This window comes from Lethenteron reissneri, chromosome 15 (genome assembly GCF_015708825.2).
Source record: "Lethenteron reissneri isolate LAM-NWPU_2019-01 chromosome 15, ASM1570882v1, whole genome shotgun sequence".
In the NCBI taxonomy this organism is placed as follows: Eukaryota; Metazoa; Chordata; class Hyperoartia; order Petromyzontiformes; family Petromyzontidae; genus Lethenteron; species Lethenteron reissneri.
Genome location: NC_083793.1, coordinates 393331 through 407137, shown reverse-complemented (window position 1 = coordinate 407137; position 13807 = coordinate 393331). Strand labels below are relative to the sequence as shown.

General features: G+C 56.5%; 1 protein-coding gene across 1 annotated transcript; it reads left to right on the top strand.

The window, feature by feature from the left end:
- The first annotated feature begins 51 nt into the window (after positions 1-51).
- Positions 52-13555, top strand: DHX34 (DExH-box helicase 34). The gene is given in 18 exon segments (XM_061551722.1): positions 52-389; positions 391-513; positions 545-967; positions 969-1835; positions 2594-2696; positions 3599-3816; positions 4173-4347; positions 5042-5235; positions 6147-6248; positions 6605-6847; positions 7398-7571; positions 7826-7934; positions 8733-8851; positions 9122-9409; positions 9817-9903; positions 9905-9997; positions 12083-12230; positions 13179-13555. Coding segments are annotated over 18 exon segments (3702 nt in total). The 5' UTR covers positions 52-362; the 3' UTR covers positions 13388-13555.
- The last annotated feature ends 252 nt before the right edge of the window (positions 13556-13807 follow it).

Here is a 13807-nt window from a genome sequence, read left to right as displayed (position 1 = left end):
GGCGACCACTCGTAACGTGACGTAGCCGACAACGCATCGCAAACAACCGCGCGCTCGATTGGCCGTGACCCTGAGGAGTGGGAGGGGCGGAGCTGAGCGGCCTCGGCCAATCACGGCCGAGGTTGCTGCCGCCTGATGAGGCCCAACAGCGGGGCACCCGGAGCGGCTGTCCCGGGGGTCTCCTCCGCCGTGCCGCGACCCCCCCCCCCCCCCCACTGCGTTGTGAGTTCCTTGGTCTCTGAGCCTCTGCGTCTTGGGCCCTGGTGAGTCCATCAGTTTCGAGTCTCCTGGCGTCTGCGACCCTGAGCCTTGGACCCCCGGCGGCTCCCCGAGTCCCCGAGTCTCAGGGGGCCTGGCCGGCGATGTCGCGCCCCGCGTGGTGGGGAGAGCAGGCACCGCGCCGAGCTGGACGCGATCTTCTTCCCGCGGGGGCCTCTGAGCGGCCTCCCCGAGCCCGGCTCCGCGCGCCACTCGGACTTTTGGCTCTTCCTGGACCGCTTCCAGGCGCGGCAGGCGAAGCAGCAGGGCTCCCAGCCTGGGCCAGGGCTCCCAGCCCGGGCAGCCCGGGCCCGGCCCAGCGGCCACGGGTGGCGCGCTGGGCCTCCCCGCCGTCTACGACCGACAAGACCGCATCAACGTGGCGCTCGCCGTGCCCGGCCTCGCGGAGCGGCTGGCGAGGCCAGCTCGTCGGGGAGGCGGGGACCGGAGTGGGGAGGAGCGCGGTGTGAGGGGCGAGAGGGGGGACCTGGGTGGGATTGAAGAGCGGAGATACCGGGGCGAGCGGGGAGACGGAAGCAGCAGGGGCGAGAGGAGCGAGAGAAGAGAGGCGAGGGGCGAGCGGGGAGAGCGGTGCCGGTCCGGACGCTGGGACCAGCGGCCTGCAGGCGAGGGGGGCCGGGAGGAGGAGCAGCAGCAGGAGCAGGAGGATGACGGCCTGACCCCGGCTCGCCTGCGCGAGTTCCAGGCCGGTGCTGCTCCACTACGTGGACTTCTGCCAGAAGCAGCGGATGAGCCGCCTGTCCAAGCTGCGGCGGGACCAGAGGAACCTGCCCATCCACGAGTACAGGGAGCAGCTGGTGGAGCTGGTGCGCGCCCACCAGGTGGTGGTGGTGGCGGGGGACACGGGCTGCGGCAAGTCCACGCAGGTGCCCCAGTACCTGCTCTCGGCAGGGATGAGCCGCGTGGCGTGCACGCAGCCGCGTCGCATCGCCTGCGTGTCCCTCGCCAAGCGCGTCTCCTACGAGAGCCTGGGCGAGCACGGCTCCCAGATCGGGTACCAGATCCGCTTCGAGACGTCCAAGACGGCCGCCACCAAGGTGCTGTTCCTCACCGAGGGCCTCCTGCTGCGCCAGATGCAGACGGAGGGCTTCATGTCGCGCTACGACGTCCTCATCCTAGACGAGGTCCACGAGCGCCACCTGCACTGCGACCTCCTGCTCGGCGTGCTGCGGGAGCTGCTGCCCCTGCGAGGAGACCTCCGCCTCGTGCTCATGTCGGCCACCATCAACATCCAGCTGTTCTCGCGCTACCTGGGCGGCGCGCCCGTGCTGCAGGTGCCGGGCAGGCTCTACCCCATCCAGGTCGTCTACCGGCCCGTCCCCGAGGAGGAGAAGACGGGCAAGTCGGAGAGGATCGACCCGCGGCCCTACCTGCGCATCATGCAGAGCATCGACCACAAGTACCCGGCCGACGAGCGCGGCGACCTGCTCGTCTTCCTCAGCGGCATGGCCGACATCGCCCGCGTGGCCGAGGCGGCGCAGAGCTACGCGGTGGAGACGAAGCGCTGGGTCGTGCTGCAGCTGCACTCCACGCTGTCCGCGGAGCAGCAGGACAAGGTGGTGATGAGGGCCACGGCACGACGGGGTGTGGGAGGGGGGAGAAAGTCGGGCAGAGTTTGCACTACCCGATTATTAACGAAGGGGTAAAGGAAGGCAAATTGTTGGTCACCGTGGCTCACACGACGACGTGCTAAATGTTGGTCTTTGTTGCCAAATTCATTCTTGGCGCTTGTCACCACCTGCTACCATCATCATCATCACCCGATATCAGTAGCAGGATTGTCACTGGTTGGCACCTGAATTTAATGCACACTTCAGAAAATGAGATAAATTAGAACGTTGCATTGGAATCCTTTTGAGGACCATACTGTAATGTAACTTATTTAGCACTTCCTCAAGAGGTCGCAAAGCTTTTTCAGGAATGTCCTGCATTGAGGTATCTGGCCATTTAAATAATTAACGTGTGATTTGAATACACGGAGAGAACTCATGTCCATCACTAGAAAGGTCCACACATGGGTTCACAACCCCACTTGCTATAATGCCATCCCTGGGCTACTACACAGCCCAGTGGGTTGCAGAATAAAACATCTTGATGTGATCCACCAGCCCTCAACTCAGGAAGTGCTGTGTCACAGGTGTGGACTGGCACGTGCTGATTGTCAACGTCTTGTAATGCGCTGATAAACTTGCAACTCGACAACCGAATGGGAAACAAATAGAACATCTGAGCGACACGGCCTCGATAGCTTTTTTGCGTCTGTAGTTAGCGGAAGCGACGTCTTCTCCCCTCCTGCGTTGCGTCTCCTGCGCAGGTGTTCGACCTGGCCCCGGAGGGCGTGAGGAAGTGCATCGTGTCCACCAACATCGCCGAGACGTCCGTCACCATCGACGGAGTGCGCTTCATCGTGGACTCGGGTACGCGGCCGCAGCGCCCCGGCCCCGGCCTAGAGACGGGGCCTCGCCTCCAGCCGTGCGGTGTGCGCGAGTTTCTCGATGTGTTCGTCCCCGTGCTTGTCAACAAGTTCACTGTTCTTGCCTCTATGCGCTGGGCTGTTGGAGTTTTTAGGAGCAAGGCTGATGAGGAGGTGGCTACAGGTGCAGTAGACAAGCAGGTTGGTCTCAAGCTGCCAGCTTGAGTGGAGAGACATCCCCTTTTCATAGATATTGGTTTCTTAAGAGGGGCACTCTTTTATCTTTAGCAAAAAAACCCAACCCTCTTGAATATTTTGTTGAGTGTCTAAGGCTCTGCTCGGTAAAGTTAAACAAAGTAAAATCGCATAAATTCACAAACTGAAAGTGGACCTCAAGCTGGCTGCTGCTATCACCAGAGATTGGGTTCACAAATGTACAAGACTTCTCATAGACACAGCCTCATACTTGCGCGCTGTGGTCGCAGGCAAGGGAACACACCAATACATGGCCTGTGCAAGGCAGGGGGGCCTCAGGCCTTTAACAGGCTCTCTACATCACAGTGTGAATGATGAACGTGTTAGTCACGTGTGATGGCTCTTGTCCTGTGATCCAGAAATTTGGAGGTGAGGGTTGATGGATTGGATAAATTTAACTCCCAAACCCGCTGGGCTACAAGGTGGCGAGGAGATGGCAGTACAGTACAGTACAGCAAATGGGTTATGAAACCATCATCTCGAACATGTGGGTATTCTCTGGGTACTATTGTTTTCTCTTTATGCAAAAACACTCCGTAAAGGATTTGGTCAAATATCTCTATGCAGGACTTTCGTGGAATAATCTCCACACTCAGCGGGCCTTTCCCGGGTAGTAGCCTGACGTCATGGATGTCCTCTGCTGCCGCGCAGGCAAGGTGAAGGAGATGAGCTACGACCCCAAGGCTAAGATGCAGCGGCTGCAGGAGTTCTGGATCAGCCGCGCGAGCGCGGAGCAACGCAAGGGCCGCGCGGGGCGCACGGGGCCCGGGGTTTGCTTCCGCCTGTACGCCGAGTCGGAGTACGACGCCCTGGAGCCGTATGCCGTGCCCGAGGTCCAGCGCGTGCCACTTGACTCGGTGGTGCTGCAGGTGACCACGCGCCTCCCACACGCGTCACCGCGGCCACCTCCCCGCCCGCAGTCCCTCGTAGCCCTGTGTGTGCCCTGTGTGTGTGTGTGCCCTGTGTGTGTGTGTCCTGTGTGTGTGTCCTGTGTGTGTGTGCGCACCCTGTGTGTTGTAATCTGTATGTCCATAAAGTTGTTGGAATTACGAGATTTCCGTTGCACATAGAGCTATTTTATTGTATTATTTATTCATCATGTTTATACAATTTCTCTGGTTTTCTATGCAGCGCTTGTAAACACTCTCTTCCCATATATTACGCTAAAAAAATATGGCCGGTGGAGGCCTCACGTGACGTTCGTTCTTCGCTTCTGCTGCTGTAGATGAAGAGCATGGGGCTGGGAGACCCGCGCCTGTTTGGGTTCCTGGAGCCACCCCCGGCTTCCAGCCTGGAGACGTCCATGCAGTTCCTGCAGGAGCAGGGAGCATTGGACGAGCAGGAGGAGCTCACGCCGATCGGGCGCGTCCTGGCCACGCTCCCACTGGACGTGCTCACGGGTACGGGGAGGAAGCGAGCCGTGACTCGCCACGTCGCCGCAGGGACACGCGTGCTCAAGAGGAGCGTGGACGGAGTATCCACCGGAGTCTTGTTCTTCCTGCCGTGTTCCCCACTCCCCTCGGTCCTGACCCATTCCTGCTCCTCTTGCTCCGCTCGTTCTGTCCTGGGCCATAATCTCCATGCCCACTCTACAGTCCTTCACATCCTGGCTCACCGCTTGGAGCCACCTCTATATTCGCCTGCCCCTCAGTGTCCGCCCCTGGCGCTTCCATATTCATCATCTGATGTACCTACGAGCCACTTGAGTCAGCTCTTAGCTTGTCTGCTATGAGTACCATTCTTCCTTTTTCCTCATCTCTTTATATCCTTTTATCTTTGAAATCCATCTTGCTACCCTCATTTCTGTGGTGCACAACATGTGCTCCAACTTGGCTTTTACACTCCGAACATTCAGACCCGTGCATCAGTACTGGTCTAATTACTGTCTTGTAAATCACGTCGGGAACTTGGTATTCCTCGCCGCATGCCTGCTGCTGCCGCTCCTTTGCATCGTACTCGTCCGAAGAGGGCCGCGAATGAGATGCCGTCTCCACCGCTGTGGTGACGGCATCTCGCCGTGACGGTGTCAGGGTTTTGTGTCGTCTCTGTCGGCTGCGTCATAACAGAGCCGTGCCGCCGCTGTTTCTGCTGCAGGGAAGATGCTGCTCGTGGGCTGCGTGCTGGGTGCGGTGGAGCCGGTGCTCACCATCGCGGCCGCCATGAGCGTGCAGTCGCCCTTCCACCGCAGCGCCCACACGAACCCCGACTGCTCCCGCGCACGCCGCTCGCTCGAGAGCGACCACGGCGACCCGCTCACCCTGCTCAATGTGTTCAACGAGTGGGTGCAGGTACCGTGCTCATGCTCGCGCGCTAACACTCTCGCGCAGTGCATTGTTACGTTTCATTATCGGCAACAACCATTATCTATCCATTGCCGGATGAATCCTCTGGAGCACGTCCCACCCCCCCCCCCCCTCTTTTTTTTTTCCTGAAGACGACCGCTTGCGTTGCGATCGAAACGTAGTTTTCTGTTATTTTTTATTATTTCCTTTGAGCCTATTTACGTGATTTTACCGAAAGGCCCAAGAATATAGTTTAGTACTTGGGGAAGATTGATTTGCCTAGACCTTGGTAGACACCACAGGGCTCCCCCCACTTTCAATTCAACATCATGGGGGAGTGCAGCGTACACTTCCTGTGTGTGGATTCTGGAAGCTGCCAAGTATATGGGGCTACCCTGGTTACCAGGGGCTACCCTGGTTACCAGGGGCAGTGATGCAATGGGCTTGACAGGAGGGCACGGTCAAGTCCCAACTACACTTATGAGTACAGAAAGGGAATAGGAGGCACGTACCAGTTCAACTAACTAAATTTAAAAAGGATGAATAAACACTCTTTGGTTCTTTCGGTGAAGTCCTGTCGATAGAAAATTAATAGATCACGACGTTTTGATCGCAACACAAGCGACCGTCTTCAGGTGAAGACGGAGTATGGATTCCTGCAGTCACGAAAGCTTCAAATCAAGATAGGATGATTTTTTTAATAAGATGCAGACTATTCTGTGGGAAAAATATCCCCAGCCATCCTGCACAGCTGACTTGTTACACATTGTACTTGACTCCGTTGGCCTGTGCATCCACCAGGCTGTAGTTTACAGCAATGATGGTGTTGGGAAGGTGGTGCGGAGCGCGCAAGCTTCCTCCCAGCTCAGTGTTCGGTGTTGGCATCCCTCATCGAGGCCTGGTTTATCTGCCTACAGGTGAAGTCGGGCGGTCAGGTGCCATCACGCAAGTGGTGCAAGAGGCACGGGCTAGAGGAACAGCGCCTCTACGAGATCGCCAACCTGCAGCGCCAGTTCAAGGTGGCCCCCCGCAAGTGTGTGTCACAGTCGGGACGATCGTCCGTGGTGCCTCTGTGTGTTTGTGCTTTCGTGACAATGTTTTATGTGTGCTCAGGAGCTGGCCATGTGCTGTGCGAGTCACTGCTGTTGGTGTGCTGCAGGAGCTGCTGTTGGTGAATGAGTCGCTGCTGTTGGTGTGCTGCAGGAGCTGCTGTCGGTGAATGAGTCGCTGCTGTTGGTGTGCTGCAGGAGCTGCTGTCGGTGAATGAGTCACTGCTGTTGGTGAATGAGTCACTGCTGTTGGTGAATGAGTCACTGCTGTTGGTGAATGAGTCACTGCTGTCGGTGAATGAGTCGCTGCCGTTGGTGTGCTGTAGGAGCTGCTGGTGCAGTTCGGGCTGCTGGGTGGCGGGGAGGAGCCTGTGCGGGACAGCGTGCAGCGGGTGCGGCAGCACGGGGAGCGGCGCCGCCTGCACCAGCTGCGGCGTGAGCACGAGCAGCGCGGCCCCCAGAAGCGCAAGCTGCTGCGGCTGCAGGACGGGGGCCTCGAAGAGGATGACGGCGGCGATGACGGGGAAGACGACGGCGCCAGCGGCTCCAGCAAAACCATCGACATCCAGGTCCCTCCTCCTGTCCCTCCTCCCTCCTCCGCCGTCGCGGTGCGCCTGCGTTCAAAGATGACACGGCCACCGAGCCTCAAGAAGACTCCTCCGGAGAGATGGATGATGGGATTCTAGGCCAGTTATCTTTTTAATTACGTCACAAAATGGGAGGAAACTGGAATACAAACTCTGACACACATTTCAAGTTTAAGTTGTATTGCATCTCCTCACTGCGCAAGAAAATGATGAGAATTATACAGACGAAGAGGATGATGTCTGCATGACAATCGACGTCATGAAACCGAGCCCTCGCTTCTTTCCAATCACCCCCCCCTCCTCCTCCCAAGCCCTCGCTCTGCGCAGATCCCCGTCGCATTGTCGTGGAATTTCAGTTATACAATCCACCAACCCCCCCCCCCCCCCCACTGAGGGCACCGGATCGCAGAGGGCCTTTGGCGAGCCAGCGAGCGCGGTCGTGAGTCTCGGCTTTAATAGGTGCTCGCTAACAGCACTTTCCACAACGGTCTGTGTAAGGCTACACGGGGGATCTTTGTCTTGGCCTGCGCAGGACGTCAAGTTCAAGCTGCGCCACGACGTGGGCCGCCTGCACGCCTCCTCGCAGAGCTCGCGGGGGCTGTCGCGGCGCCAGCTGAGCGTGCTGAAGATGGTGCTGTGCAGTGGCCTCTACCCCCAGCTGGCGATCCCCGATGAGTGCAACGCTGCCAGGAAGGACTCGGATCAGGCAGCTCTCCCACCGTCCACGACGGCCACGTTCACACCTCGCACACTCAGACCGCTCTCCACGAAGTCGCGTGCAACATTTCAAACGAATTTGTCTCAAGTCACTCCCCGCGTGGCATTCAGAACCTCACACTTGCAAATGAGACTCTCCCTGTCTTGAATCCGTGCCTGAACAAACGTCACAATCTCTACCCACGTGCAAAACCTCGCGCCCGTGTCGCGCTTGCACGCAGCCTCACGCGAGTTTCCCCGCAGGTGTTCCACACGCGGAGCAAGCCGTTCGTCGTGCTGCACCCCACCGCGGTGTTCGCCAACAGCCCCGAGCTGCTGGCCCCACCCGAGGAGCGCGAGGACACGCGTCCCGGTAGGTGAAGCGATAACCGGCCTGCCTGACTGGGTATATAGAATAGGCGCAACAGGCGTATCTCCTGCGTTGTAGCGCTGGAAGAGTTCTCACCAGAACAAAAATAGAGGTTTGCGCACAATGCCTGTGCTGGCATCTCTGCACTGACTTCCAGTGAATTGTGGAATCGATTTTTGTATTCTATTACTGACATTTAAAGCACTAAATGACATCAGATTGCTCGTTAGATTTATTGACTCGCTATCGGCCTCCGCTTGCACCGAGGTTAGCTGACGGTGGTGACCCCGACGCTGCGCTCTTGAGGGTCGCGCTCGGGTGGAGAGGAGGTGGCTCCCCTGGGGTCGCACTCTGCGACTCTGGAACTCTGCCACATCGCGTCAGAGGTTTTGCCTACAGTGGCTTTTTTAGATCAAAGATCAAGGTCTATTTCTGTAATTTAGCCTCGTGATTTTATGCTGGCATGCTATGGTTATTTTTTTTTCTTTATTCTATGGATATTTATTATTTTATGAGTTGTAAATATACGAGATTTGTCTGTTAATGTTTTATCTTCACTTGTGTAAAGTTTGTTGCCTTAAACCTTGTGGAATGAAAGGTGCTCTGAAAATAACGATTATTCTCAGAAAACCAATAAAAATTTCATAAAATATACATTTTCAAGATTCCCCAAAAGCCTGAGGCAGCCGATAAATAATTATGAGCCTCCGAGGAGCCTGCTACGTCACATTTACGGGTTCCGTGTTGCGGCTTGCCAAGTGTCGCAAGCTTCTCCTCTGCCCGTGTTGACCGCGCGCGCAGTGACGGCGGCGCCACGGAAGTCCGGGCAGAGCCACCGGCACCAGCTGCTGGCGTACGCCTCGCTGCTGGAGACGACCAAACCCTACCTGGTGAACAGCATGCGCGTGCCGGCGCTGCAGGTGCGCGCCCGGGCCCCGCAGTCCCCCGTTGTCCACGCAGCGCACACGCCCACGGAGCATGCCGTCCAAGCTTGGTATATTCGTCAGTAACGCCACGTTAAAAAGGAACGAGTACACGATAGGTGACGTTTCACAGGACGTCGGAGGCCACGGCAGGGGATGAACACCAACGGTGCACGCAAAACACGCCACGAGCACGGGCACACCGCCCCGTACAAACCGCACGCACGGACACGCCACGCGCCGCCTGCACCGTTTGCCGTGCCGCAGGCCCTTCTGCTGTTCGCGCGCTCGCTGGACACGAGCGCCGACTGCCGGCGCGTGGTGGCCGACGGCTGGCTGGAGCTGTCGCTGGGGGACGCCGAGCAGGCGCAGCAGGCGCTGTGGGCCGCGGTGCAGCAGCGCGAGTCCTGGGAGCGGCTGCTGCGCTCGCACCTGCTGAGCGGGGGAGCCGCGGCGACGCTCGGGGTGCAGCTGGGCCCCAGGCTCGAGCCTCAGGCCCAGGCTCGGCTCAAGGAGACGCTCACCGAGCAGCTGGCAGAGTTCCTCGAATCCAAGGCACGAACGCGCAGACAAACACGCACGCAAACTCGCAAATGAGACAAAGATCTGCCATGTCGCCTTTTAGAGACTGTTGGCAAGCACCTATCAAGGCTGCAAAGGCACACGAGGGGGTGGAAAACACCCCACCCGGCCAACTTTGTCTCCCCAGTGCTGATGTTTATAAACCGCACCAGGCACTCATTTAAGGCTGAGTTGACCTCTGGGACGCCCAGGACCGGTTCGGATATTCGTCACTGGTATTGGCCGTAAGCGGTATTGGCCGTAAGTGGGAATTGAACTCGGGCCATAGCGCAGTGTGCTCACCACTACGCTACCGCTTCTCACATTACAAACGTGAACTCACACGCAAGCATTCAATCACATACGTACTCGCAAACGCGTGTGTGCGTGCGTCGGGACAGGTGGAATACACCATGCGCCGGCTGGGTGGGCTGGAGATGAAGACGCTGTACGTGGGGCCAAGTGAGGCCGTGAGCGCAGAGCCCGATCTGGCCGGGCCTCTTCCCCATGGCCGAGAGTCGGCCCCACCCCACCAAGGGCGGCGTGGCCGTCAACTCCTACCTCACCTACGGCTGCCTCCTGGTGAGGCCTCCGCACTCGCCCTGCGCTTAAGAACCATGGTGGTGCTGTAATACTTTATGCCCGACAAAATTACCGATAGGCCCATATATGGAAGAAAGTAGGTGTGGTGTTGCCCATTTATAGTCTTGTGAAACCTGAATGAAGGTGTCTATTGTATCCATTCTGCTCAGTCGATCTGACGGCCACATTAAAACGTCCGTTTTTATATTCCCCTACATTCTGCGATTGAGAGTGCATACAAAACAATGGCGTAAATGTCCGATTGTTATTTTTGAGAATTCATCACGATCCATTCGAGGGTTTTTCACTGCCTAAATTTATTGGCATGGATCGTGTAATCCCATTGGTTAGTGTAGCATCATGTGTACTGCCCCCCCTAATTTGATTGGCCAATTGCTGTGTGATAGGCAACTCGCTCGCAGGTCGTTGCTCAGAAAACCTGGTCGGTGGTCGACTGAGCTGGTGGTTGTCAGGGTGGTGGTGGTGGTTGTCAGGGCGGTGGTGGTGGGGAGCAGTAGTGCAACGGTTAGCACACTGCACTGCACTCCACCCAGCGACCCGAGTTCGATTCTTGCTCACGGCCAACACCAGTGATGATTGTCCGAACCAGTCCTGGGCCTCCCCTAGGTTGACTCGGCCTCATAGGAGGTGCGCTACAAACATTGTCACTGGGGAGACAAAGGTGGCCGGCAGTGGTGCTGGCCACCGATCCCCTGTGGTGCCGTGCCGGCCTTCATAGGTGCTCACCACTAACAGCACTTGCCCCACCAGTCCGTTTAGTCTTTACGCGGGATCCTTGGCGACGCACGTGGCCTGTAACCCAGCACTGCGGAGGTAGCGAGGGCTGGTGGATCACTCCCTGCCTGTGGGCGTCGAGGAGCCATATGATGGCTTGCCAGGTGGTGGTGGTACAGCAAGTGGATTAATCTGCATCCTTTCCACCTGTACGGGATAGTGCTGTCCCTCCCACATGTACACTCATTACTCGGCTGAAAACATCTTTAAATGCACGATACAAGCGACGTTGTGTTTTGCAGACTGTGCAGTGTTGTGAGATGCACTTTGCATGAGCTATGCTGCTTGCGAAAGTCTATTCTGATTGTTAGGGTAATTTTGTGGTAACTGAAAGTCCTATGGATAGACTCTGGTCTGCCACAAGAATGTGGAATTTCCAGCATTGGCTTAGGGCTGCGAATAGAAGTTGAGCACCGGGAGCACTCTGATTGAGATACCGGTCCAAGTTGAATAACGTTCATTACCCAGTTAAATACCACCAGTCTCGGGTCTCCAATGCATGTTTCATTCCATGTGTATTACAGTGGAACCTCGGTATACGACCGCTTTGGTATACGTCATGTTTTTCGAGATAAAAAATGTCTTGGGATACGACGTCTTGCTTGGGATACGACGCGCTTGCTCGAACTTGTATGGGTCGGGATGAGTCACCGCGTACAGTATCCGCGTATGCCCCGTTCACGACTGAAACAAAGCGAGAGGGGCGGGGTGGCATGGGGGAGAGGGGCGGGGGAGGTGGGGGAAAATTCGTTTGGTTTCATTTTTGGTCTAAGTCCTACCACCTTCTGGAACGAATTAACGACGTATACCGAGGTTCCACTGTAGTGTATTTCACTCTGAATGAACTGTATGATAATTTTCATTTGGCATGATCCCAATTGCAATTCTTAAAACCCCACACGTCATCACCGCGCTTGGCATGTGCGCCGCTTGGCATGTGCACGGCGTGTAGTCGGGTGCCGCCACCTGGACAGCTTGGCGCAGCTTCTCAACTAAACCTGCTGCCAGGCTTCACCACGAGCATGGTCCCCTCCACCGTGTGGGTTTTCTCAAAGGAATTTCTGTTGTCCTCCCACACATGAAAATATTGAGTTCATAATTCACCAAATAAGTCACTCCTTGAAACGTGAACCCACCTGGCCTTCTGTGTGGGGCACATTCCCACATGAGTTCACAGGAATTTTCCACGTTGGCGACGAGGTGATGGTGTTGCCACTTTGTGCACGATGCTCTGCACGACAGTGTTGTGCCTGTGCACCGTGACGGTGGCGTGACGACGTGTGGCTGCAGGAGGGCTCGGACAGCATGTACGGCGAGTGTCTGCGAGTCTTCTGGACGTGTCCGCGCTGCGAGCTGCACATGCCGCTGACGCCGCTCGAGAGGCTGCAACACAGCGACGCGTGCAGCCGGGCGGCGGAGGAGCAGCAGCAGCAGCAGGGTGCGTGCGCAGCCGGTGCCTACTGCTGCGAGTGCTCACGTCAGTCTACTGCAGGGCCACCCTCGGTGATCTTGCTGGCCGAGGCAGGGAATGCAGACTCCTAATGTTTGTGTTGGAGACTTCTGAGCAGTACGGTTTCAAATAAGTACCTGGGGCGGTGTGTAAACATCACCACTGGGGAGACAAAGGCGGCCAGGCGTAATGCTGGTCACCCACCCCCTCGTGTGCTGTGCCGGCCTTAATAGGTGCTCGCTAACAGCACTTGCCCCAATAGTATGTTAAGCCTCTACGGGGGTTCTCGAAGTTCTTAATGTTTCATGAGTGCTGCTGTCAAGGTCCACATTTCATACATTGCAATTTACTTAATTTGGAAAACACAAAGCAACATCGCCCCCTACTGCCAGACATGCAATCTGCAGGCCGGTGCTGGGACAGCCACCGCTGTCGATCCCCTTGGCTGGACTACAGCAAGGCAATGGTAGATGTAACAACAGGCACTTTGAGTTACTTAAGTATTTAAGAAAGTGCCCCTATCGTTATGCTTAACTACAGAGGTCATCGATTTCATGCATATTTTATATGGCTTGAATATTCAAGACAGATATACGGTTCATCCATCACATTGTGAGACTTTAAGATTCATGTTTTCCTCTGGCATTTTCTTAATCAACTTGACTCGTTTGACTTCACCGAGTCTCATCAGCAAGGTGCGACCTTGGAAACTAACGCCACTGGGCGTCCAGACTTTAAGGGCGGGAATTGCCACCCACTAACGATTTGGGTTTGCAATGACGCGTACATAACGCACTCGCCTGGCCAGTCTGCTGGAGCCGTGAGCCGAGGGTTGAAAATCCATATTTTATGGGCTGCGGTACTGCTGGACTAATCATTTGGCCCCCCCCCCCCCTCATCTTGATGTCTGTGCACCCGCGCGCGTTTCCTCTGCAGCCACGTCCCAGGGCCCCGGATGCACGGGGACAATGCCCGCACGCCTGCAGCAGCTCTACCACTGCGACGAGTGTGGGCAGGACCTGCAGCTCGCCCCCACGGAGATCCTCAAGCACAAGAGGAGCCACAAGGATGGCAGCGGACACGCCACCGAGAGCTCCCATCCGGTCAAATGTGCGGAGGCGGCTCGTGATTCCACGCCAGGATAGGAAAAGCAACTGGCCAAAACTTGACTGTCACCAGAGTCGAGAAGAGGAACGCTGTTGTCAGCCTAGTTTTTATTTATAATTAAAAGTCTTTTAATACAAATTCAGCTATGTATATAGATGTGAACCTCGCATGTGAAAGACTGATAAAATAAACATCTGTGATAAGAAGCCGTGCATCTCGAAGTCGTCGCGGTAACCTCGTGGTGTCACCACGGTATGCAGCCAACCGCGCTAATCGGAGGTGAGGGTCTCAGGCTCTCGGCCTGGAGAGTTCATGCCTTACCTAATTGTGGAACCATCAACCTCCACACAATCGCCATGTTATGCACTCTTACACCACGTGACAATTTAACTTGCTTGGCTGTGTCAGGTGGTGGAGGGGTTTCACTACAAACATTTGGCCAGATCATTGTGGCCTAA